Source organism: Geotrypetes seraphini, chromosome 7, assembly GCF_902459505.1.
Source record: "Geotrypetes seraphini chromosome 7, aGeoSer1.1, whole genome shotgun sequence".
Lineage (NCBI taxonomy): Eukaryota > Metazoa > Chordata > Amphibia > Gymnophiona > Dermophiidae > Geotrypetes > Geotrypetes seraphini.
Window position 1 is genome coordinate 31,728,775 of NC_047090.1, and position 27,457 is coordinate 31,756,231.

General features: G+C 42.4%; 1 protein-coding gene across 2 annotated transcripts; it reads left to right on the forward strand.

Annotated features, from left to right (window-relative positions):
- Positions 1–5,997: 5,997 nt before the first annotated feature.
- Positions 5,998–24,504, forward strand: LUM (lumican). 2 transcript variants are annotated; one of them, XM_033951778.1, is made up of 4 exons: positions 5,998–6,245; positions 6,854–6,982; positions 19,198–20,102; positions 24,290–24,504. In XM_033951778.1, exons 3-4 carry the CDS (start codon positions 19,217–19,219, stop codon positions 24,442–24,444), a joined length of 1,041 nt encoding a protein of 346 aa, XP_033807669.1. In that variant the 5' UTR covers positions 5,998–6,245; positions 6,854–6,982; positions 19,198–19,216; the 3' UTR covers positions 24,445–24,504. The 2 variants fall into 2 exon arrangements, with proteins under 2 accessions (XP_033807669.1, XP_033807670.1); XM_033951779.1 differs by lacking the exon at positions 6,854–6,982 and having other exon boundaries at positions 6,092–6,245.
- Positions 24,505–27,457: the final 2,953 nt, after the last annotated feature.

A 27,457-nucleotide genomic window follows, 5' to 3' on the forward strand; every position in this document is an offset into this window, starting at 1 on the left:
CACGTTTTTGTAGAAACCTCCTGCAATTCAGGAAGTTGCTTAAACCGCCTAGAAGTCGCAAGATTGTGGCGGTATAGAAAAAATAAAGTTATTATTATTATTAAAACCTACTTATTTGTTTAAGCTTTTTTTTTTTTTAGTGAATTAGGTTTGAACAGGTAAATGGTTTATTAAAGTGAATTCAAGAACAGTTTGAATGCATTCATATTGTGACTATGCAGATAGACTGTTGTAACTCTATATTTTCCTTTACTTAATCTATGTCTTTCTATTTTGTGATTTTATTCTGTATGGAAACTTGCAAGCCGCCTTGGATAAAGGGCATAAAAATGTTTTAAATAAATAAATGTGCACTGCTTTGGTAATTAAAGCGGTATATCAAGCTTAAATAAACTGGAAACTTGATATAATACTTTATTATAGTTCTAATAATAGTTTATTTTTTCTATTCTGCCTTATACCGAGGTGGATTACAACATGCACCATTGAAATAGCTCTCTCCCTTGTCGGCTCCTAAAACAGCTGCTCTGTGAACTTTACCTCCCTAGCTTTTCCAGATGTGATTTTTAATCAGCCAATACTGGGGCAATTGAAATCACCCACTTTATTAGATTCCTTTCATTTCTGTTACCGTTTCACCATCTGTGTTTTCGTTCTGGCACACAGACAGTAGTAAAGCCCCTCCGGCGTTCTCTCTCACTTCAGACATGGAATTTCTGTCCATAAGGATTCCACATTGCACTCTGTTTCCTGCTGAAATTTTAGGGCTCCTTTTACTAAGCTGCGTTAGCGGTTTTAGCACGTGCTTAGTGCGCGCAGAATTGCCGCGCGCACTAGCACGCTAATGCCACCATAGAGCTGGCGTTAGTTCTAGCCGCGTAGCGTGGATTAGCGCGCGCTGATTTTCACTTAGTAAAAGGAGCCCTTAGGGGTCCTTTTATCAAGCCGCGCAATTGGGGTTAGCGCGTCGGACATTTCATCACATGCTAACCCCCGCGGCCAGCTATAAAACTAACGCCTGCTCAATGCAGGCATTAGCGGCTAGCGCGGCAGGCGGTTTAACGCGCGTTAAACCCCTACCGCAGCTTGATAAAAGGACCCCTTAGTCTTTTTTTTTCACTCAATTCCCTTTTTCTCGCATAGTTCCATCCTCATCCAGATAGTAAATATCCCAAAAGATCCACCCTATCATTGCAAAATAATTTGTACCCTAGTATCAGTGTCTCATTGGTTATCTTCCACAGAGTCTCTGAGATGTCCATTATATCTATCTCTTTATTTAGTACTATAGACTCTGATTCTTCCTTCTTATTTTTGGGCTTCTAGCATTAATATTACAGACATTTCAAAAGGTGTTTTATTGTTTTGTGGGTACCAGCAAATTTTCTATATGAAAATATATAAATACCTATGTTTTGAAAATTGCACTAGGGATTTTATATATTTACATTTAAATTTGCTCTTGACCATTGCACAGATTTTAGAAGATAAGAATAGCCTTACTGGGTCACACCAATGGTCCATCAAGCCCAGTAGCCCATTCTCACGGTAGCCAACCCAGGACACTAGTACCTGGCCAAAACCCAAAGAGTAGCAGCAACATCCCATGCTACCGATCCAGGGCAAGCAGAGGCTTCCCCCATGTCTTAATAACAGACTATGGACTTTTCCTCCAGGAATTTGTCCAAACCTTTCTTAAAACCAGCTAAGCTATCCTCTCATACCACAACCTCTGGCAATGCGTTCCAGAGCCTGACTATTCTCTGAGTGAAAAAATATTTTCTCCTATTGGTTTTAAAAGTATTTCTCTGCAGATTCATCGAGTGTCCCCTAGCCTTTTAATTTATGACGGAGTGAAAAATCGGTCTACTTGTACCTGTTCTACTCGACTCAGGATTTTGTAGACTTCAATCATATCTCCCCTCAGCCATCTCTTTTCCAAGCTGAAGAGCCCTAACCGTTTTAGTCTTTCCTCATAAGAGAGGAGTTCCATCCCCTTTACCATCTTGGTCGCTCTTCTCTGAACCTTTTCTAGTGCCACTAAATCTTTCTTGAGATATGGAGACCAGAATGGAACACAATACTCCAGGTGAGGTTGCACCATGGAGCGACACAGAGGCATTATAATATCTTTAGTCTTGTTAACCATTCCTTTTTAAATAATTCCTAGCATCCTGTTTGCTTTTTTTCTTAGGTAAGTAACCAGCATACATAAACATTTTTATAAATATGTACAGAAATACAAATGTGTCCTTAGGAGCTTCTCGGTACTTTCCATATAAGGATATGCATGGTGATTTTAGAGACACAATGAAATGTAAAGGATCTGATTTGGGGGAAGGGGGAAGGAGGAGGAAAGCAAAAATGTGTTTGAGGTAGATGGACATGGGGAAACCCACTGCTTATTCCTAGGATAATCAATATGAAATCTGTTCTACTCTTTGGGGTCTTGCCAGGTATTTATGACATGGATTGGCCACTGTTGGAAACAGAATAGCACGATGGACCTTTGGTCTGTCCCAGTATGACAACTCTTATGTTCTTAAGTATAGGACAATCAAGCCATTGTGACATCACTGATGAGGTTGGCTCTTAGGCATTGATGGAATGAGGCATTATAACATCACAATCTCAGCTCTGGAACATTGCTACTCTTTGGGTTTCTGTCAGTTACTTGGAACCTGGGTTGGCCACTGTTGGAAACAGGATACTGGGCCTGATTGACCTTCAGTCTGTCCTAGTATGGTAATTCTTATGTTCTTAATACAAAATCATGATGGGTCTAATTTTTCCAGTGAAGGAAACCTAAAAATAAATTTGTAAGTGCTTTGGTACAAAATAAAAAATGCAGGAAAGTAATTTTTAACATGAAAAAATATCACCTAATACTTCCTGACACATCTCATAGTTTGGCACTGAAATGCCCACATCAGGGGAAGCTGGAACGTTTTGTCTTCCTTTTCATCTTGTGAAGAACACACTTGTGTTGGAATGATCACCCAAGGCACACAGCTTCCCTATCATTTCAAACCGCCAAAAATGCAGCAGAGATCACAAATTTGCAACAGATGCACATTTCCCAATACAGGGCCAATCCACAGAGATTTCAAGGAGGCCACAGGAACACCAAGCCAAAGAAAACCAAATAAGTCCTAAGGCAATAGCTACAGTGCACCGTGGCCTTTGAAGGAAAATCATTTTCACAAGTAAGAGAGCACTTATTTAAAATGATGAAAGGCAATTGCATAAGGTGCATTTAAATTGAGCTGCCAATTGTGTGTTAACGTTTTTCACTCCGTCAAAAATGACAAAGACTAGGGGAGACTCGATGAAGTTACAGGGAAATACTTTTAAAACCAATAGGAGGAAAAACCTTTTTACGCAGAGAGCACTTATGCTCTGGAGGTTGCGGTAAGAGCGTAAAGCGTAGCTGGTTTTAAGAAAGATTTGGACAAGTTCCTGGAGGAAAAGTCCGTAGTCTGTTATTGAGAGAGACTTGGGAGAAGTCACTGCTTGCCCTGGATCGGTAGCATGGAATGTTGCTACTTCTTGGGTTTTTTACCAGATACTAGGGACCTGGATGGACCACTGTAAGAACGGGCTGCTGGGCTTTATGGACCATTGGTCTGACTTAGTAAGGTTATTCTTATGTTCTTATGTTTACAGAACACTTGCACTTATATGTGGGATTGGCACCCTTAACAGACAAACAGTGGTGTAGTGAGGAAGGTTGGCACCTGGGGTGGTGGAACCCAGCACCACTGCGACATGTGGCCCCCCCCTTCCCCGCTGCACCACGTAACCCCCTACATTTCCCTACCGCTGGAGCGCCCTCTGCCCCCCATGTACCTCTTAAAATGTTTGCCGGCGCGAGCATCTCCACCTGCTGCTTGTGCCAGCCTTGGCGCCCTTCTGACATCACGTCCCGGTCCTGCGACCAGGCTGCGACGTCAGAAGGGAGCCATGGCTGGTGCAAGCGGTAAGTGGAATATGCTGCTTGCGCCGACAAACTTTTAAAGAGGTACGCGGGGAAGAGGAGAGGAGGAGAGTTGCTGGCGCCATCGCCCTCCACAAAGATGGCACCCGGGGCAGCCCGCCCCATGCCCCTCCTTATACACCACTGTAGACAAATACATGCATAGGTGCTACTCTGTAAAATGCGTACATGTAGTTTAGTGCGCACATGCAAGCAGGCTATACCTGTGGGTGGAGACAGTGATGTAGCGAGGGTGAGAGATATCCTTCCATCCCCCACCCCCATTTGCTCCTTCCTCCCCCCTCCTGCCATGCACACGTGCCCCTTCCCTGCCACCGTACCTCTTAAATGTTCACGGTGAGAGCAGCAACCTCAACCCGGTGCTTGTGCCAACACCGGCTCTTCATCTGACATCACTTCCTAGGCACGGGTCCAGGAAGTGACATCAGAGGAAGAGCTAATGCTGGCACAAGCAGCAGGTTGGGGTTGCTACTTGTTCCGTGAACGTTAAAGAGGTAGAGAGGGAAGGGGCGTGCAAAGTAATGGGGGCGGGGAAGGAGCAGGGGTTCAGAGAGGAGGAAGAGTGCCAGCGTCACTCGGTGGAGAACGGGTGTGTCATGGACGTCCTGCCTAACAACACCAAAATTATCGACACTAATTAGCTTTTTAAACAATTGAATTGTTCACACAAAATTGGCAATGTGCACAGTGGCACAGTAAGGCGGGCAGACGTCCCCGGGTGCTATCTCAGTGTGGGCACCGGCACTTCTTCACCCCCCCATGCCACATTTGTGCCCTCTCTTTCCTGCCCTCCCCCCCCCATGCCTGTAAAATCTTCACCAGCACGAGCAGCTTCTCTGGTTTGCTGCTCACGCAGGCCTGTTGCCCTCTGAAATCACTTCTGGACCAGGAAGTGATGTCAGAGGGAATGCCAGCGTGAGCAGAAGATTTAAAGAGGTACAGGCAGGGTTGGGAAGGGAGGACACAGGTATGTCATGGGGCGTGGAATGGGCAGGGGGCAGAAAGGAGGGCATGGGGAGGTTGTACAGAAGGATGGGGGGTGAGAGGAGGGCATGGGGGGAACCACCACCCAGGCGCCTCGTACCCTCGCTGTGCTACTAAATGTGCATAGATATGCCTGTGTGACTTTAGATCAGCGGCCTCCAACTCACGGCCCGCCAAGTACTCTTTTGAGGCCCTCGTACTACGGTGCTGCCATGGGGAATTGGGGAAGACGATGGCGGCACTCCTCCACGCACGCGCGTCAATTCAGAACGACACCACTCGCTGCTTTTGGGTCCGCAGCCATCCTTTCGCGCATGCTCCCCCGAAGTTTGCTGGAAAAAGGCGTGGGATTTGCGCTCAGGGGCGGCTGGTATAAGATTCTGCACGCGATCATGAGGTGGAGTCCAATCACGTGCAGACGCAGGAGAGCGCTTGCGTGAGGTTACAGCAGTGAGGCGGGCCATGTTCCAGAGCGTAAGGTAACCACTGGAGCAATGACTGGAGGCAAGTGCAGCTTGTGCTGGAGGAGGTGAGAGCTGAAGGCCTATTATAATCTTTTGTTAATTCAAAGGAAAAGGAAAGATTTATTAGCTCTAACGAGTTTGACCTCATGCAAAATTGTCATTTCTTTAATAAGACCTTAGCTATTTTTTCTGCGGCCCTCCGAGTACCTACAAATCCAAAATGTGACCCTGCAAAGTTTGGGTTTGAGACCACTGCTTTAGACGTAGTATATAGAATCTGGCCCTTTGTCCTATAGCAGCCACTGAAAATTTTCCCTATGTTATTAGCATATTCAAATATTTCGTAACTAGACTTTATTGCTGTATTTCAAGTAAGCTTCTTAGTGTTAATTGATGTCACATTACAGTATATCTTGAATGTCATCAGGAGCACATAACACATTGCCCATGAATGGCTGACAGGCCATAATTAAACATTAAGGTTCTATGAATTAATTGGTTCAGATGCCACAACATTATCGTTTTGCCACTGTCTTCAGCCACAGGAAGCTTTAGCATCAAAGATTCAAGGCTACATTCTTGAATGCTATCCACAGACCCAAGAAACAGATACCTCACAACTGATTGCTTCCAGACTTATGCAGGGTATAATAGTGTTGTTTAGAACCAAAGGGAGAGAAAGAACTTATTTTCCTTGGCAAATATCATCGAGAAAAATCCGTAATCAAATCCAGACTCGATCATTTGAGAGAAGACATCTGAGCAAGACTAAAGCGTCCCTTCTACAAAGTGTGCAGAGGGTAAGAGACAAAAGACTCAAAACATGGAATGCAAATGCATGATTTATGCATTTGACCTGTTTTTCAGATGGGTGGTTTGCTCAGCTACGTATGATTTTGTTAATTTGGTCTACCATTTAAAAAAAACAACAACAATGACCGGTGAACTGATATTGCGCATTTTAAAGCTGGTTCTGCTCATGCACAAACTGAAGTCTTTCTAGGCTCATATTTTAAACTGCATTTTTCTGCTGTAAAAAAAAAAGCATGTAATTATGATAACTACAGGACCGTCCATGCTACAGTCTTAGCAGATAGAGTAGGCTGTATGTGCATTTGTCCCACCTGCATTTCATTAGGTCTTTTAAACTTAGTATTTCCCCTAGTGTTGTTGTGTGTTTTTAAACTGTATTTTAGTTAATAGACAGTTTTAATATTTTTTGTCCACCGCCTAGAAGGTTTGATTAGGCGGTATAAGAAATTTTAAATAAACTTGAAAACTTGAAACTTGAGACTGTTTTCACATGAGATACCACTGATTCAGAATGATGACGTAGTACTTTCAAACAGCAGTGGGACCAAGATTTGTTGCTTTTTTTTTTTCTTTCTTTCTTTTTTTTTTTTTTAAGTTATCTCTCACAGAATCTGGTAATCGGCATCCCTCCTGATACTGGTTACAGCATTTCACACAGCAGCTGGTTTTCCTCCTTTATTGCCTCTGTGCCGGGATTTAAGGGAAGGAGCTCCGAGGCAGCGAGGTGAGTATTACTGCAGTCCATATTTTAATGATAGCGATCGCGTAGATTGGAACACAGGCTAGCCGCAAATTGAACTGGGCAATATTTCTGAGCTGCTGTTTAAATGAGAGCTGATCTGGCTTTTGCTCTTTCTTGATCTCTTTAAAAGATACCTGGGTTCAATACAGCAGAACTAGATCGATGCACTGGTATTTTGTGGTGATAAAGAAGAAGAAATGGAAATGCATTCTTGAAAATAAAATGCATTACTTTTTTTTCAAATAGCTACTGAAATGCAGTCGTGTTCATAAGTCCTTTTCATACTTTAAATTCATGCCAGACTGTTTTCTGATAAGGCATAAAATGTGAATTTCAAGTTTGCCCAGAGCTGAAAAGGGGATTCCAGGAATCACTGGAAAAAAAACAACCCCAAACTGCTTATTTATTACAAAGGCAAGGTAACCTATAGTTTCAAGTTTTGGTTGGTTTGTTTGTTCTCAATATCAACAAATAAAGAACATCATATAATTTCAATTTTTTATTTTTTTTCTTGAGATACAAAAGCAAATTACTTTCTCTCTGATTAAAATGGTGGCACAGAAAAAAAGATTTTAATTAACCTCTGTCTGATTTCTTAATTTAATCTAATAAAATCACAGATTAATAAGAGGAAAAATGTGCTCGTGAAGAAGATTTTTTTTTTCACTCATTTTTTAAGATAGTAATTTACAAAGAAGCGGTCCACCATTTTTTTATTTTGTATTTTTTGCCCAGTACACATATGACTGGGAAAATTATATTAATAATATGAATCATGGCAAACACAAGCTTATTCTATCCTAGAACATTATTTTACAGGCTGAAAATTGACCTTGCTTTATCAGGATCTCCACATTAACCCTTTAATTGGCAGATGGTGAAACAGCTGCTTTGCGTAACTCAATGTTGAACGAGAGCAAGCGTGCCAAGTGAACAGGCGTTCGGAGATGCAGATCTCCCAGAAAAGCCATACAAGACGCATGTCGCTTCTCAGCAGCAATGCCAAATAAAGGGTTAATAGGTGAAATGAAAGGGATGATTCATTAAGGAGGAAAACATTAAGGGCTCCTTTTATCAAGCCGCGTAAGCAGTTTAACACGGGTAATGCCGCGCGCTAAACCGCCGGCCGCGCTAGCCGCTAACGCCTCCCTTGAGCAGGCGATAGTTTTCAGACCAGCGCGGGGGTTAATGAGTGACGAAACGTCACGCCAGCTTGATAAAAGGAGCCCTGAAACTGCAGAACAGAATTGAAAAAGACATGCGTCTGTAAGATGTAATAACTCTACTTGCGCAATGGCTCATGTCTTGTTTGCTTCTATATTTACACTGGCAAATCATAAGTCAGGAAAAACAGAAAATAAAGAAAGATTTATTTATTTTAGTATTTATATATCAGTTATAACCTAAGACAGTGGTTCCCAACCCTGTCCTGGAGGACCACCAGGACCAGTCGGGTTTTCAGGATAACCCTAATGAATATGCATGAGAGAGATCTGCATATAGAAATTGAACATAGAAACATAGAAATTGACGGCAGAAAAGGGCCACAGCCCATCAAGTCTGCCCATACCAATGACCCACTCCCTGACTTTTACTCCCCTATAGATCCCACGTGAATATCCCATTTTCTCTTAAAATCTGACATGCTGTTGGCCTCAATCACCTGCTAAGGTAGCTCGTTCCAATGATCGACTACCCTTTCGGTGAAGAAGTACTTCCTGGCATCACCTTGAAATTTCCCTCCCCTGACTTTCAGCGAGTGCCCTCTGGTCACCATATAATGGAGGTGTCAGGCATGCAAATCTGCTCCATGCATATTCATTAGGGCTATCCTGAAAACCCAACTGGCCTGGTGGTCCTCCAGGACAGGGTTGGGAACCACTGGCCTAAGTGGTTTTACATTCAGGTACTCAAGCATTTTCCCTCTCTGTCCTGGTGGATTCATTATCTAATGTACCTGGGGCAATGGGGGAAGTGACTTGCCCAGGGTCCCAAGGAGCAGTGTGGGATTTGAACCCACAACCTCAGGGTGCTGAGGCTGTAGCTTTAACCACTGTGCCACACACTTTACTACTCTGTTTTAACCCCTGCTAAGCAAGCAACAGAGGTCATGCAGGTCCCTCGCTGAAGAACATAGTGCTTTGGTTATCATCAGATTGCCCAAACCATTACAGAAGCGTGGGCTATTTGAAAAGCAACGTGCTGAAGATGATACCAATCTACTGAATTCAGGCACGGATATTAAGAACGTTACATGTGACACGATTAGACTGGATACATATCAAAAGAGAAATTTCTTCAGGTCAAATGAGCTGTATAGTGCAAGCCTTCCAGCAATCCTCTAAACAGAATGTGGACTGTAAAACATACACAATATATATATATTTTTTCAATTAAATCAAACAAAATTGTCGATGAAACATCAAGACTGCAAATTCCTTTGGTATATGAGAATGAAACCCTGACTTCAGGAGCTAAAATGATGGCCTGGGGAAAATATACCTGGTGAAGAACATATGGCACTGAGCTATTTCCAGAAACGTGTTAGGTAACCAGGAATAATGGACCTCTCAATCTAATTAAGTATTTCAATTAAATTTAAATGTGTAATTGCATTTAACAGAACACTGACTAGGTGTAACCCTTCACAAACCAAAGAAAATTACTAAAAATCCATAGTATGTTGCAGTATCACATGCAATAACTTCATTATCAGATGTTTTCAGAAAAATGCAATTTAAAAAAAAAATGTCATTACAGTATTTCTATCTCAAAATGAATACAACTGGAACACACATCTAATTGCAATGAATGTAATGTACACAACTTCAAATGTACAGTGTTAAAAAAAAAAAAGTGTGACAGCCCCCTAGGATGGTGTGTACAAGTATCAGTGCAATGAATACTCAAAACATGACTAGATCCTAAGAGAAAGATAATCTCATTCAATAAACAACTCAGACAAAAACGAGTTATTCATTTATTCAACAAAAGATACAACAATAAGTGTGAGTATATGACGATGCATGTGACACCTCCTTGAGAAGCAAAAACTTCCATTAAACACTTCCTCTAAATGCCAATCACACTCTCCTCATCCTTGATGAATTTTGGCCCATTTCAAATACAGAACTTAGGCCTAGATTCAGTAACCCCCCCCCCCCCTTACCTTTCCAATACATGGCCGAGTCTTCCCAGGTGACTAATTCAGTAAACCTCTACATGCAAATTAACTCGATCGTAGGCATGGCCCACAGCGACTGCATGGATCACTGCAGAGCGATCCAGATGCATGCATACAGCATCTTCTTTGCTTGTAGATGGTCTGCGCGTGTGCTTGCTCTCCTGCCTTCCCTCTCGCAGGCTCGCCTTTTCACACAGGTTTGCTTACATAGCAAGTGTTTATTTATGGAAAACCCAGCAGTCAGAGCCACGGGGGTCAACTTGGTATAATCCACCACCGTCCATCTCTAGGAGGGCAGCGCAGTGTTGATGCCCAATATCGCCTTCGCGATCTTTTCCTTGGGCACTGACCCCCCCAAGGGAGACCCTACCATCTGGTAAGGATGATTCGGGTTATTCTTCCCAATGTGCATCACTTTGCATAGGCCCACATTAAATTTCATCTGCCACTTGGACGCCCAGTCTTCCAGTTTCCCAAGGTCTGCCTGCAATTTTTCACAATCCGCATGAGTTTTAACAACTTCGAACAGTATAGTGTCGTCTGCAAATTTAATCACCTCACTCGGCGTTCCAATTTCCAGATCATTTATAAATAAGTTAAATAGCATCGGTCCTAGAACAGATCCGTGCGGCACTCCACCATCTACCCGGTACATAGATTAAACCGTGTGAGACAATCGCGCAGGACGTCAGCGCGCTGCATTCAAACACTATTTTAAAGCATTCCAAGGGAACCCCCCACTTTACTTAGAACTGTTGGAGCTCCCGTTGGGGGGGGGGAACCCCCCCCCATTACAGAGAAAAGTGTAATTTTTACCTAAAAAAGAGAGAAAAAGGAATAAAGAATTTAAAAAAAGAAGAAAAAAGGCTGTTTCCTCTATAATGTGGGTTCCTGCCAACATCCCCCACAACGGAAGTGCCAACAGTTCTAAGTAAAGTGAGGGGGTTCCCCTCCACCCCCTCTTGGAGTGCATTAAAATAGTGTTTGAATCCAGTGCACTGACGTCCTGCATGTGACTCTCTGCCCGGCATTGTCCATGCGCGATTTTCTCGCGCAGTTTAGTCTATGTACCGGGTAGATGGTGGAGTGCTGCACGGATCTGTTCTAGGATCGATGCTATTTATCTTATTTATAAATGATCTGGAAATTGAAACGACGAGTGAGGTGATTAAATTTGCAGATGACACTAAACTGTTAGAAGTTGTTAAAACTCATGTGGATTGTGAAAAATTGCAGGCAGACCTTGGGAAACTGGAAGACTGGGCGTCCAAGTGGCAGATGAAATTTAATGTGGGCATATGCAAAGTGATGCAGATTGGGAAGAATAACCTGAATCATCGTTACAAGATGTTAGGGTCCCCCTTGGGGGGTCAGTGCTCAAGGTAGAGAAAACGCTGAAACCTTCCGCCTAAAGATATAGCGGAACTAGAAAAGGTTCAAAGAAGAGCCACAGTTCCGTACCTCAGGTTACTAAATCTCACATTAAAAGAATAATGCTCTTTGTGAGTCATCTTGCAAGCTGTATTATTTTATCATTCCTGGAGCAAAGGGCCACACAGCTGCAGACCAGAGCTCCTGAACACTGCTTAAAGGGGCCAGCCTCAGTGAAAATAAGGTGCCCCTGAGCCCCCCATCACAAACCCCTCTTCTGATGGGACCTCCATATGTCACATACCCTCCCAACTGCTCCATTCAAAGTCTCACCCAATGCAATTCTTTCACAAACTTCAAGGCCCTACCTTAAGTACCCCCCAGCAGAAGAACCCCCCCCCCCCACACACACACCTAGAAGTCCTTCTTTCTCTGAAGCTCCCTCCAATGTCCTTATCCACACCCTGAAATGCCCCACAATCTGCTGCACTCCCCTCCACAAGGTTTGGCCCCTTGAGTAGGCTGCCCCTCTTGGCCTACCTGCAAAGTATTCTGGCCCCTAGTAGGGTCTGGACAAAAGTAATTCCTCACCAATGTCAGGTTAAAAATGGTGTTAGCAACTCCTAGTGGTAGTGTCGAGGTAATATCAGGCACTAGTATTTTATGAAAACATATTGATGCCTCTGTGTCCTTATAAAATAGGCTAAGAATAGGCACCTTCATACCCAAGTAAACTAGATGCCTGTTATAAAGTTATTCACTGAAAGAGCTGTTAGCATGTACAGTATGTGGTTTTTTTAGTTCAATAATTTTTTTTATTGGTTTATAATAAAGAAAACCATACACATATTGGATCATATACATATGTGATGGAGTGAAATAAGGAATAAGAACAAAAGCGATACGTTCAATAACATAGACTCATATGGCCACAAAATTATCATCGATAATCAGAGATAAGTACTATGAAGTCCAGCGAAAGTAGAGTATGGATGTACACTGGAATAAGTTGGACACAAGATGCATGTAGAGTGAATGTATTATACTACTTATTAGGGTGTGATACTATATTTAGTATGTGGTTCCCATGTTTTTTTGAAAGAATGTATAACGTTGACTTTTTCAGCTGCAATTCTTTCAAATTTGGCAGTGCTACAAACTGTTCCCCTCCTTTACTGATGCGTAGCGTGGGTTTTAGCGTGGGTTTTAGCGCCGGCTGCGGCAGTAACTACTCCGACACTCATAGGAATTCTATGAGTGTCAGAGCAGTTACTGCCGTCACTAGCGTTAAAACCCACGCTACACGTTAGTAAAAGAGGAGGTGTGCTCCACTAGGTGCTATACTCCGCTGTTGAAGTATCTTTTCAATGTCGTAACATGATTTTAATAGCCAGGTTTAGTAAGATTCATAATAATTTTGAACGTTCCTCTGTTATTGGATGTTGAAGGCCAAAGGATCCCAAGCTATAATATTAAAAGTTAGAGGTTTTGCCTTTCTTTGGCAGGGCAAGAGAGCTCGGATTCCAATGTCGATTTTGATGTTACCAAGAGATCAAGGGGGGTTGGGGTTGGTGAGCAAATTCCGCTTTAATCTTGCTAGTCAATTACGTCACCTTCATGACTGGTTTTGTAGTACTTCACATTTTTCTATGCCTGAAGTAGAATGTTCCATTTATAGCACATCATTTTAGCTATCATTTTGCCTGCTTTACCTCAATTACGACTGGACCTTATATTGCCTGTAATGCACCAGACCTGGACGAGAGTCTGCAAGCTCTTGAAAATAACACCACATCGTACGCCATGTCTACCTATAGCGGGTAATGGTGATTTTTGTCCAGGCATATCTCAAACATCTTTTGTTCTGTGGAAGCAACGTGGACTACAATATGTATCGCAAGTGGTATCCTCCGATGGATTGCCGAATGGTTTTGAGGACCTTAAAGAGGCATATCAATTACCAGCGCGAGACTGGTATGCTTATAGACAACTACACCATTACCTGACTGAGTTGATGCCTGCTGTGTTGAATGAAGATGTCCAGGAGAGGTTATCGGAGGCATTATGTCTTACGGCTCAAGTCCCTATACTGCTGAGATTCCACCATAAGTTCTTGCAGGAATTGGCAGGAGAATTGGATTATGATGACATAGCTCAGAAGTGGACACTGGACTTACTGCAGACATGATTAGGAGGGGCATTCAAATTTGTAATAAGCACATATTGCAAGCTACTGAGAAAGAATGGAATTATAAATTCTTACTGAGAGCTTACTGTGCATCAAACAGAGCTTTCCGGTTGAAGCTTTGTGTTGGAGACTGTTGTATTAAATGTTTTCAACCGCGGGCCCATCTTGGCCATATGTTCTGGACTTGCCCTTTCATTCTTTCATTTCTAGGTTTTGGACACAACTCATGACCTATGTAGTGAACTTCTGGGACTGTTCCTGGCATCTTCACTCTAGTTTCCTTTTTCACTTTGCAAATCCGATTCCATCCTATCAGACCTGGCTGTACAGCATTCCTTAGACGGACTGTGCTGATGGGACGGAAAAGCATCTTGACAGCTTGGCTATCTACGGAGCCTCCAACTATTTCTCACTGGAGATCATTAATGATAACTCAGGCGTCATTAGAGCGACGAGGTGTTGCAGACTTGACTACATGTTCAGGCCAGCTATTCACACAGTGTTGGGCACCCTTCAGCAATACGCTCCTTCCTTCTCTTAGGGAAAAACTTTGGAATGTGGGTTGCTGACTCTGTATTTCTGAACTGCTCACAATGGATTGCTGAAGTTAGTTGTAATGCCGCTGTTCCCTGGGGGTGGGTGGTTGAGTGGGTGAGGGGGGGGATGGGAGTTTGGTTGGGTTGGTAACTGTTATTCCTGTTTAGTATTGAGGATATATGTGAGATGTACAGTATTGTTGTTTATTGCTTGTGTGGAAATCTCAATAAAAATGATTTTAAACATAAAAGTTAGAGGTTTAGTAGAGAACAAATGGTCATCCAAATTTGTTGCCAACATTCTTGTAGGTGGGTACAGTAGTATTGCTGAAGGGTTGTTGGGTAAGGTTTACCTCTTTGTGGATGATACCAAAATCTGCAATAGAGTAGGCACACCGGATGGTGTGAATAACATGAATAAAGACCTAGCGAAGCATGAAGAATGGTCTGAAGTTTGGCTGCTAAAATTTAATGCTTAGAAATGCAAGGTCATGCATTTGGGCTGCAAAAACCCAAGGGAACGGTACAGTTTAGGGGGTGAAAAACTTATTGTCACGATGGAAGAGCGGGACTTGGGTGTGATTGTATGTGATGATCTTACGGTGGCCAAACAGGTTGAAAAGGTCACGGCGAAAGCTAGAAGGATGCTAGGTTGCATAGGGAGAGGTATGGCCAGTAGGAAAAAGGAGGTATTGATGCCCCTGTATAAGACTCTGGTGAGACCTTATTTAGAATATTGTGTACAATTCTGGAGGCTGCACCTTCAAAAAGATATAAAAAGGGAGTCAGTCCAGAGGAAGGCTACTAAAATGGTGCGTGGTCTTCATTATGAAGCATATGGAGACAGGTTTAAAGATCTTAATCTGTATATTTTGGAGGAAAGGCGGAAGAGGGGAGATATGATGGCTCCCTGTGCACAGTGGTGGCTCTGGTCCCATTTTGAAAAGTTACATTTTGAAATGTGTGGAGTTTTTTGCCTATGATACAGAGCAGGACTGGCTTAAGAATTCATTGGGTTGCCGTCCGTATATTGTTGATAAGTTGAAGCTTTTTCTCCACCTATTATAAATGCACTTTCATGGGGTATCTCCACCACTAGGCTAATAACAATTTTTTGCTGATTGTATTTTTATTTTGTTATTGCGACTTGGATTCTTGAGAGACTTTAAATACCTACGTAATGCAAATACGCATGAGTCGAGTCTCTTTCATTTGGAATGAAACTCAGCAATGAGAGGGCATAGGATGATGTTAAGAGGTGATGGGCTCAGGAGTAATCTAAGGAAATACTTTTTTATGGAAAGGGTGGTAGATGCGTGGAATAGTCTCTCAGAAGAGCTGGTGGAGACAGATACTGCGTCTGAATTCAAGAGGGCCTGGGACAGGCACGTGGGATCTCTCGGAGAGAGAAAGAGATAATGGTTATTGTGGATGGGCAGCTCTATGACCTCACAATGCAGGTGCACAGAGCCTTAGCCTATAGGAAGAGGAGATGCAAATGTTAAGAACCTTAGGGAGAAGAGGAGATAATGGTTACTGCAGATGGGGAGACTAGATGGGCCATTTGGCCTTTATCTGCCATCATGTTTCTATGTTTCTATAGTGTGATGTACAATATGGTTTTTAAACATTAACATAAGTTTTCCATGTGAGAATTTAGTTTGTCAATGCTGTCATGCTAATAATATGCAAATGAAGTAATGGGATTTAAAACTAAATTAAAATGGTCAAAACTTATTAATGCATAAAAATTAACCCCCCACTCCCCCTTTTACTAAACCACAATAACGGTTATTAGTGAAGGGACCTGCGCTGAATGCTTCGTGCTGCTCCCAATGCTCATAGACTTCCTATGAGCGTTGGGAGCAGCATGGAACATTGCGGTTTAGTAAAAGGTAATGGTCCTTAAAATATGCAAAGGTGAATACAGACTTATTAACTCAAAAATCTTAACTGCATCTTGGAGAGGCATAGCAACATTTTCACAATATCATTCGTGTTAACATGTTCATTTTAATGCAAGAAATTATTGCAAAACTATTGCATGCAATTAACATGATGTCTCAAAGTGTATTAACGACTGATGTTAATGCTTTTTAGAATACAGGCCTCAAAGTTCATAGGGATCTCCCCTTTTGGAAAAAGGCTAACTCTATATAGTAATTTGATTGCCTTTGAATGACAGATTAGCCCTGATTCTATAAACAACGTTTGACTTCTAGGCGCCATTGAGCATAATTGTCAATCATCCACTAGGCACCATTTATAGAATTGCATCTAGCAGTGCCCAAGGAGTCTTTGAGCCGGACCTTTTGGAATGATTAGTTTTTGGGTTGTTGTTGTTTTTTTTTTTGGGGGGGGGGGTTAGTTCAATCTTTATTAAATTTTAACATCTTACAAAATAATGCAATTCACAAATACAGTAAAACCTTGGATTGCAAGTAACTTGGTTTGCAAGTACGTACAGTATACACACATCACAACTGAGCCTATGGTTCTTCTCTCTCTGACGCTGCAAGAGTGTAGTGATTGTTCTAAACAAGCAAAGTCTTGCAATACGAGTACATACAATATACACGCGTCACATCATCGCAACTGAGCCGATGGTTCTTCTCTCTCTGATGCTGCAAAAGTGTAGTGACTGCTCTAAACAAGCAAAGTCTTGCAATACGAGTACATACAGTATACACGCGTCACATCATCGCAACTGAGCCGATGGTTCTTCTCTCTCTGATGCTGCAAAAGTGTGGTGACTGCTCTAAACAAGCAAAGTCTTGCAATACGAGTACATACAATATACACGCGTCACATTATCGCAACTGAGCTGATGGTTCTTCTCTGTCAGATGCTGCAGGAGTGTAGTGATTGTTCTAAATGAGTAAAGTCTTGCAATACGAGTACATACAGTATACACGCGTCACATCATCGCAGCTGAGCCGATGGTTCTTCTCTGTCAGATGCTGCAGGAGTGTAGTGACTGCTCTAAACAAGCAAAGTCTTGCAATACGAGTACATACAGTATACACGTGTCACATCATCGCAGCTGAGCCGATGGTTCTTCTCTCTCTGATGCTGCAAAAGTGTAGTGACTGCTCTAAACAAGCAAAGTCTTGCAATACGAGTACATACAATATACACGCGTCACATTATCGCAACTGAGCCGATGGTTCTTCTCTGTCAGATGCTGCAAGAGTGTAGTGATTGTTCTAAACAAGCAAAGTCTTGCAATACAAGTACATGCAGTATACACGCGTCACATCATCGCAGCTGAGCCAATGGTTCTTCTTTCTCTGACGCTGCGGGAGTGTAGTGATTGTTGTAAATGAGTGAGGTCTTGCAATACAAGTACGTATAGTATTGTGTATTAAAGTTTTTGGGTTGTGGAATGAATCGTCTGAGTTTCCAGTATTCTTATGGGGAAATTTGCTTTGATATACGAGTGCTTTGGATTACAAGCTTGCTTCTGGAACGAATTATGCTCGCAAACCAAGGTTTTCCTGTATATTTATAAACATATGCATACATACACTAGGAGATTCTTAACAGGAACATGTCATTATCTATCCCTCCATCCATCCCTCCCTCCCTAACCCCCACCCCTACTCCCCAATCCACCTCTCTCTCATTTGTCTGGAATATCATTTAATCACACGCACACTGCCTAATGAGACCCTCTAACGGGCTCCATACATCCTTAAATGTGGCCATATTCCCCGATCTTTCAGCTAAATTAGCTTCATATCTATAAAAGAGACATACTGTCTCCCACCAAAAATGAAAGTTCAAAAGTGTGAAGTCTTTCCAGTTCCTAACTATTGATTGTATTGCCACTCCAGGCAGTATCAAAAATGGTTTATTTTTGTTTACTGTCAATAAGGTAGAGAAGGAAGTTAAATAATATGATCTAAGAAGGGATTAATGTATTGAGAGCACCTAGTAGATATCCGGGAATGTGATTTTTGTAGGATTTTATTAGTTTGGATTTCTGATTGACTATTTTTTTTCTCTCTCTCTCTTTCTTCCTTGATATGGACTAGATTGATTTCCTACACTAAATTGTGTAATATACTTAATTTAAAAAAAAGAAAGAAAAGGAACCTTAGACGTACTCCCATTTAGGCCAGAATGTTCTTGGCTTAAATAAGTGGGCCTAGGTTAGGCACCTACTAGCACCAAAGCCAAACTGCACCCAAAATCTACACAGAATCCGCTCAGGGAATCTGCCCCTAACCATGCCTATTTTCTGGAAAGTGCCTTGGAGTACCTCAAAGTGTTACGTGCCTACTGAGTTAGGCATCTACCAGCTTATTAACTGCTTAAATTGTTTTCAAACAGTAGTGCCAATTGAGCTAATTAAGAAAATTAAGTTAGGCCCCTACATTGGCTAGGTATGCCGATCTAGGCATCTAACTTTAGGGGTACGCCAACAAATAAGCACAGGACAATTTTGCCCTGTCAATTGCGCCTCGTCAAATGCGCGCCCCGACAACTGCGCACAGGACAATGGCGCCCCGTCAATTGCACTAGTGTTAGGGTAAGGTTTAGATGAGGATTAAATCCTCATCTAAACCTTACCCTAGCATAGATACCAAGTAAATATTTTAAGTGTAGTGAGGGGGGGGGGAGTTCCCCCCGCCCCCCTCAAAAAAGAGGGTTACTTTGTAACTCTCAAAAAGACAAAATAGTATCCACTGTTGGAGTGCAATTGACGGGGCACCATTGTCTTGCATGCACTTGTCAGTGTGCGCATTTGACGGGGTGCGAATGACAAAGGCGCGATTGTCCTGCACTCATTTGTTGGGCCACGAACATCAGGTGTCGTTTATAGAATCTGGGCCATTGTGCTTTCATGATCAGAAATAGCCTTTTGATGTCTACAGCAATGCTTATATCATTTCTTGTTTTTTTTTATTTTTAGGTGAATACGTATTGCAGACATGCATCTGTACCACCTTCCTTTCTTTCTGGTATCGATTAGTGGCATCTTATGTACATATGACTATTATGCTCCAGAAGACGATTACGGCTATGCGCATGCATTTTTCAGCGCATCAACTGCAAACTGTGCACCCGAGTGCAACTGTCCTTCAAATTATCCTACAGCAATGTACTGCAATGAACTCAAACTGAAGAGTATACCAATTATACCAAATGGAATCAGGTATTTGTACCTTCAATACAATCAGATTGAGAGCATTGAGGATAATGCATTTGATAATGTAACTGACCTTCAATGGCTAATTCTAGACCATAACCACTTGTCCAATGCCAAGATAGGTAAAAGTGCGTTCTCTAAACTTAAACAACTGCTCAAGCTGCATATCAGCTACAACAACCTGACTGAAGCTGTCGGGCCGCTTCCGAAAACTTTGACTGATCTGTATCTGACTCACAATAAAATTACAAAAATGGCACCTAGCCTCTTAGAAGGTCTAGTGAACCTGACTGTAGTCGATCTGCAGTACAATGCACTGAAAGATGATTCTGTCGGTGGCACTTTTAAAGGTCTAAAGTCGCTCGAACACCTTGATTTAAGCTTCAATGAACTTACCAAAGTACCTCCTGGCCTTCCTTCCGCCTTACAGATTTTATATCTTGACAACAACAAGATCAGCAGCATTCCCAACGACTACTTCAAAGATTTTCAAAGTCTAAAATATTTCCGTTTATCTCACAATAAACTGGCAGATGCTGGTGTGCCAGGAAACCTATTTAACATCTCTAGCCTTCGAGAACTGGATCTCTCCTTTAATGAATTAAACAGTATTCCAACTGTCAATGAAGACCTAGAAAATTTCTACTTACAGGCCAACAGAATCAATAGTAAGTTATATTTTCCTATTTATATATTAATTTACAAGAGAATGCAATCATGATACATTGCATGGTTATACTGCTTGAAATGACCTTAAACAACAATGCTTGTAGCGTAGTATGATACAACAGCAATTTATAATTTCTATAGCGCTACCAGACGTAAGCAGCGCTGTACATTACATACTGTCACAAATCTAATTAACTTCATGCACTCAGTGCAGGTACGTTAGATAGATTGTGAGCCCACCGGGACAGATAGGGAAAATGCTTGAGTACCTGATTGTAAAACCGCTTAGAAATCCTTGATAGGCGGTATATAAAATCCTAATAAACTTAAACTTAAAACTTAAACTAATAAAACTTAAACTTAAACTAATATCTTAAAGTACTAAATTATTCTAAAATCCTATATAATAAAACGCTAGCCACGCATGCGCACTCAACTGTGTGCTTCTGTTTTCCCTGATCTGTGAGATGTAGGTCTGTGGCATTGCAGGAGTGCGCATGCGCGCCTAGGGTTCTTTTCAGTTCATCTTCACCCCTCCCCCCCCATCCCCGTTGAGCCTCCCACCCGATTTTCCCTTCTCGTGGTTTGGCCGGCTCCCTTAGTCCCTTGCCGCCGCCGCCACCCCCTTCCCTTCCCGCGTTTGACAAACCTCTTGGCTCCAGCAGCGGCCGCAGCACTGTAAACACGCTGCTTCGCGGCCTCTACTGCCTTGATTTGCTCTTCCGTGTCCCTGATGACATCATCAGAGATGCGGCAGAGCAAATCGGGGCAGTAGAGGCCGCGAAGCAGCGTGTTTACAGTGCTGCGGCCGCTGCTGGAGCCAAGAGGTTTGTCGAACGCGGGAAGGGGGTGGCTGCGGCAGCGGCAAGGGACTAGGGGAGCTGGCCAGACCGCGGGGATGGCGCGCATCTTCAAAAAAGTGTAGGCGGGAGGCGAGTAAAGGAGTTTCAGCTCAGATGAACGGCTGGAGGGTGCTGCAGGTGGCCCATGCAGGTAAACATTCTCACAGGAGGGGAAAGGGGGCTGCTTCGGGGGGAGGGGTGTGCTTGGAGGCAGACAGCTTTGCTTGGGGGGGGGGAGACAGAAGGGGGGCCAAGGAGAGACAGTCAGGGAGGAACTGGAGGGGCAGAGGGAAAGGGGTCTGCTTTGGGGGAGGGGTGTGCTGGAGGTAGATAGCTTTGCTTGGGGGGGAGACAAAATGGGGGGCCACGGAGAGACAGTCAGGTAGGAATTGGAGGGGTAGAGGGAAAGGGGTCTGCTTTGGGGGAGGGGTGTGCTGGGAGGCAAACAGCTTTGCTTGGGAGGGGAGACAGAAGGGGTCCACAGAGACACTGTCAGGGAGGAATTGGAGGGGTAGAGGGAAAGGGGGCTGCTTCGGGGGAAGGGGTGTGCTGGGAGGCAGATCGTTTTGCTTAGGGGGGAAGACAGAAGTGGGGTCACGGAGAGATAGTTAGGGAGGAACTGGAGGGGGAGAGGGAAAGGGGGCTGCTTTCTAGCACCCGTTAATGTAACGGGCTTAAACACTAGTGTATTATAATTACATTCATCACATTATACTGTAGATAATGTTGAATATAAGACAACTTAAACCTGAGCTTCAGGGGTAAATAAATGTACTATATTCATTGGAAAAAGCTAAAAAAAAAATAATAATCAGAAATTGATCATTAAAACATCAACATAGTCATGAAGACCTGAACGATATTCTTGATGCCTACCAAGCCAGGAATCTTTCAAATCTTATTCATATGGAGGGGCATTTTCAATATGACATCAAAATCCGAGGTTGGATGTTTTGTAGAACACCCACAAAAATCTAGTAGCAAACATGACCATTTTTGAAAACTGAAAGACGACTATCTTTTTGTTTTGAAAATAGTCATTTCTCCAGATGTGCTTGTCCTCAGTGTGTCTGTGGGGTCCTTTTATCAAGCTGCGGTAGGGGTTTAACGCACGTAATACCGCGTGTTAAACCGCCTGCCACGCTAGCTGCTAACGCCAGGCTAGCTTTTAATGATGGTAGGGATGGGTTATGCATTATCAGGAGTAAATTCACTCTTGCTATACCTTGGATACTGTCTTTTGAGCGAGTCAGTATTTGATGCTATCCCTTTGGCTATCCATTGTTTTTTGTATGGATTACATTGAATGAGCCCCTGACACAGGCGGATACGCCGAAACACGGACTGTATCGGGCCCTTTAATAAATGGGCGTTTGACTGCTCAGAACTTGAAGGCCCCTTGTGCTTCTTTTGGGTGCTTCTTGGTTGTTTTGTACTTTGACTCTAGTTTGACTAGGAGTGGGTCATGGGCATTACAGGGATGGAGCTGAGGACAGCCTATGAGTGTTGGTGCTGTTACCGCCATGCTATGGTTTTGTAAAAAAAGGGGGGAGGGGGTTAATGATCTTCTTATTTTTTTTTAATTTTTGGTTTGTGTTTTATGTTTTAGGGATATTTTATGCATGCTTTTGAAATCTACTGATATTTGCTCATCACTTTGTGCAGTCTGACTAAGGGCACCTTTTACAAAGCCACACTAGGGCCTTAACGCAAAGAATAGGGCGCGCTAAATTGCCACATGCACTAGATGCTACCGCCTCCTTTTGAGCAGGCAGTAGATTTTCAGCTAGCACGAGCTATAACGCGCACTAATCCGGTGCATGGGTTAAAAACGCTAGCGCACCTTTGTAAAAGGAGCCCTAAAAGGGTGGATGATGAATTTTAAATGAAATCTAATTTTGACTAACAAGTATCATGATATGTATGATATGTCGTGGAAGACCATTCCATCGATCAATTATCCTTTCGGTGAAGAAGTATTTCCTGGTGTCCCCATGAAATCTTCCCCCTCTGAGCTTTAGCGGATGTCCTCTTGTCGCCGTGGGACCGGGAAGAAATCTTTTTTCTTACCGGTCCCACAGCGACAAGAGGACATCCGCTAAAGCTCAGAGGGGGAAGATTTCATGGGGACACCAGGAAATACTTCTTCACTGAAAGGGTAATTGATCGATGGAATGGTCTTCCACGACAGGTAGTCGAGGCCAGTAACACGCTCGACTTCAAGGGACGATGGGACAGACTGGTGGGGTCGCTTAAGAGGAATGCTTAATAGATGGATTCTCGAGGGAGGGAGGGTTCTTGAGTGGGAAGACTTGTTGGGCCGTCGGCCCTTTTCTGCCGTCATGCTCTCTGTTTCTATGTTTCTATGCTCCTTTTATATTTGCATGGATTGGTTTTAGAGTTTGGCCTACTTGTGCGTTTTCTGACCTTCTAAAACAAAAGTTCATAAGATATAACAAGTATATGTATTACTCTATTATATGGGAAATATGATTATTTCATAAACAGCTAAAGAGTGAACTCAAGAATAGATATTTATATTTTATTTTTAAAGAATGGTGTGCAAACATTTCATGGGTTTTTTTTTCTGAAAAGTATACAGACCTAAAAATATTCTGAGAACCCCCGCCCAGATATGGAACCCACAAAGGGCTTTTAAGTTCTGGGTAATTCTGTTTCCATGATGGGTCCGTAATTATGAGTAAAGCAGAATTACGCAGAACCTGAAGGCCCTTTGGCCCTGATTCTGAAAGCAGTGCCATAATCGGGCAGGCACCTGAAAAAAAAAAAAATGGCGCCAGTCGTATCACTCAGATCAGGGCGCTGTTTTCAGAATCACGGATTGCATTGAAGATAGGCGCCGGAAATATAGGCCTACTTTTCAGGCACCTACCTTCGAAGTACAATCATACTTAGCGGCACTGAATGTCAATCCTGCCTATAACCACGCTTCTTGTGACATTCAGTGCTGCTGAACATCTGCACAGATGCAATTCCGGTGCCATGTTTTGTGTGCCGCGCGATGCCTACTTTTTTTTTTTTTTAATTGGCTTTTAATGGCACCAGCAATTACCACACTGCTAATAGCCAATTAAAACAATTAATTTGGGCAGTAGAGCACCTACCGGTGCCTTCCTACTGGCACCATTTCTATATTCTCGGCCTTTGACCTTTTTTGTGTTCCTTCGTGGTTTGTATTCTGAATCCCTCTTCTCTTTCTGTGTTCTACCCATCATGTCATTATTTAATATTGTTTTCACAACTGACTGTAGTAACAGCTGCACATATGACTTACGTCAGTGTTCAATCAACATATTTATCGCTTGAAACGTTTGCGTTTACAGGGATCACAATGTCCAGTTTTTGCAGATCTGTCGGGCCACTCGAGTACTCAAGGATTCAACATCTGCGTTTGGACGGCAATAATTTCACTCAGGCTGACGTTCCACAGGAAATTCACAGCTGCCTCCGCCAAGCGAGCGAAATAGACCTGGTGTGATGGCATTCCACATCTTCCAACTCCATCAATGAGCAACACTTTATTAAGATGTATTTACTAATAAAACCAAGTTATGAAGAATGGTGTGAGTTCATTAACGCAGTTTAACTCTTTAGTTTAAGACCTAATAAGAATTTGAGGGCCTTAGAAAAATATTTTGCAAGCATAGAGTCCCCCCCCCATCCCCATTCCATTGGATTTTCTTTGTTTACAAGGGGTACAGTCCACAATTTAGGAACATAAAGTGTATAGGTCAGGGGTGGGCAACTCCAGTCCTCGAGGGCCGGAATCCAGTCAGGTTTTCAGGATTTCCCCAATAAATATGCATTGAAAGCAGTGCATGCAAATAGATCTCATGCATATTCATTGGGGAAATCCTGAAAACCCGACTGGATTCCGGCTCTCGAGGACCGGAGTTGCCCACCCCTGGAAGGCTGTCGTCCTTATTCTAAATTATGCAGCTTCTTGAACCTCATTGATTTTTTTGTACCTTGCAAATGGCTATGTGTTATGCATCTAATAAGTACAAAATTATAAAGCAACAAAAATACTGACTTTAAACACAGTAGTTTCAAATTCAGCTAAAGTGTGGCATTGTTATGTCTTAATACAGTTTATTAAGAGCTTTTAGGCTCTCTTTTATCAAGCTGCAGTATGGCGTTTTAGCGCGGGGCAGCGAGGTCAATGCTTCAACACTCGTTCAAGTCCAATGAGCGTAGGAGCATTGACCTCGCCGGCCCGTGCTAAAACGTTCGACCGCAGTTTGATACAAGGGGCTTTATTCATTTTTTGTGTGTGTTTTTGTTCTATACGAACATTTTTTTTTTGTAGCTTTTGCCCTTAAACTTAATTTTTTTCCCGCTAAATTTTCATTCTTGCTATAAGTTACGTATACAAATATCACTAATTACCTGCATGCTATGTTTAACCATTTTATTTGCAGAAAATAAACCATAATAGTCACATGGTTGCGCTCAAATGCTTGTGAGAGGTTTAATTTTCTATTACAATGTCATGCTTCAAAATGGGTTCTGTTAAAAAAAAAAAATCTGTGCTAGCAACATCTACTGTATGTTTATGCAATAAATAAATAGTTTTCTGAAACTTATGGTTTCCTATTTTTCGATGTACTATTTTATATTTGTTTGCAAGGTGGAATCACAGTTCGATCTATGCATAATAACTTCTAAACCACTTGGCGATGGCGCCAACATCCAACAGAAGCAAATGTCAATTACAATTTCTGAACTCTATCAAAATACAGTTTTCAAAATCATCTCTCGGATTCTCCTTAAAATAACTGTTACTGGGAGAAAGCCAGTTACACAACAAATATTGTGATTATTTTTGAATACTTGTCTACCTGTTCTCTTCATAACTCTACACAGAACTTCACCCTCCTCTTGTGAAATAGATTTCAAAATTAGCTTCAGTGCTTTAAGGTAACTATTTTACGGGGGAGAAGTTATTAAGGAGCAGCAAAAGGCGGCCATTTTATCTATCATGAGAATCAACAACCTGCGGTATGTTGGTATTGTACATTACTAACTCCCACAGTATATGAAAAACACACCTTGGGGATGATATTCAAAGTGATTTAGCCAGCTGCTGACTGGTTAAATTGCCTGGTCAGGACTAGCTGCTAATATTCAGCCGCACTTAACAAGCTACTGCTGAATATCACAGTTAGCATCTAAATCAAAACCTACTATGTTGGGGACATTCCAGTGGTGGAGTCAGCATTTACATAAGAATAGCCTCACTGGGTCAGACCAATAGTCCATCAAGCCCAATAGCCCATTCTCACGGTGGCCAATCCAGGTCCCCAGTACCTGGCCAAAACCCAAGGAGTAGCAACATTCTATTATCTCAGAGTAAGCAAGATTCTGGAATCCCAAAGAGCAACATAAGATTCCGGAACTCCAAAGAGTAGCAACATTCCATGCTACCGATCCAGGGCAAGCAGTGGCTTCCCCCCTGTCTTTGTCAATAACAGGCTATGGACTTTTCCTCCAGGAACTTGTCCAAACCTTTTTTAAAACCAGCTACTTAAGAGATGATATTCAGCCCTTAAGCAGCCAGGTTTACTGCTTAAATGGGACCCCATAAATGTCCTATTTTTATGTGATAACCCATGATGGCTTAAGTGCTGAATATCGTCTTTAGTGGCTATGTGTTTTAACCAGCTTAAAAAGAACTGGATATTGAAAGCCGGAGCCTGCACAATTCTCAGGTTTGAATATCTAGGGATAACACTATTGGCACTGAGCAAAATGATCACCATCCAGTGCCTGAATATTGACCCCTTTGTAACAAACCTTGCAAGCTATGTGCTTCATGCCTCCTGGCTAAGCAGTAGGCTGATGCTCCCAGGTTGCAACTTAAAGGGGCCTTAGAAGACCCTGGTTCCCCCTTCCACTGAAACTGCCCCCAGAATAGAAAGTCCCCATGCACATGAAACCTCCCACAAACACATGTTCCCTTCCCCAGAAGAGCTTCAATTTGCATGTTTTGTATCTCTTTGTTATGTAACCCCTGGAACCTCATATTAACATGTGTTTTAGTAATATAACCCATTTTAATGCATTTTAGGGCTCTTTTTCTAAAGCTTAGTAAGCACTAATTGATATAAGAACATAACACAAGAATAGGTCCATAACATAACATAAGACTGAAGGTCCATCAAACCCAGTATCCTGTTTCCAACAGTGGTCAACCCAGTCACAAATACCTAGCAATATTCCAAAGAGTAAAACATAATTTATGCTGCTTATCCTAGGAATAAGCAGTGGATTTCCCCAAGCCATCTCAATAATGACCTAAGGACTTCTCTTTTAGGAAATTATTCAAACCTTTTTTAAACCCTGCTAAGCTAACTGATTTCACCACATTCTCTGGCAATGAATTCCAGAGTTTAATTACATGTTGTGTGATGAAATATTTTTTTCCGGTTTGTTTTAAATCTACTACTTAGTAGCGTCATTGCATGCCCCCTAGTCCTAGTATTTTTAGA

Excerpts from the sequence above, each read along its gene's own strand:
- LUM (XM_033951778.1), top strand. The coding sequence starts at position 19,217 with ATGCATCTGTACCACCTTCCTTTCTTTCTGGTATCGATTAGTGGCATC. Across the intron at positions 20,103-24,289 it reads ACAGGCCAACAGAATCAATA|GGATCACAATGTCCAGTTTT; the intron begins GTAAGTTATATT and ends TTGCGTTTACAG.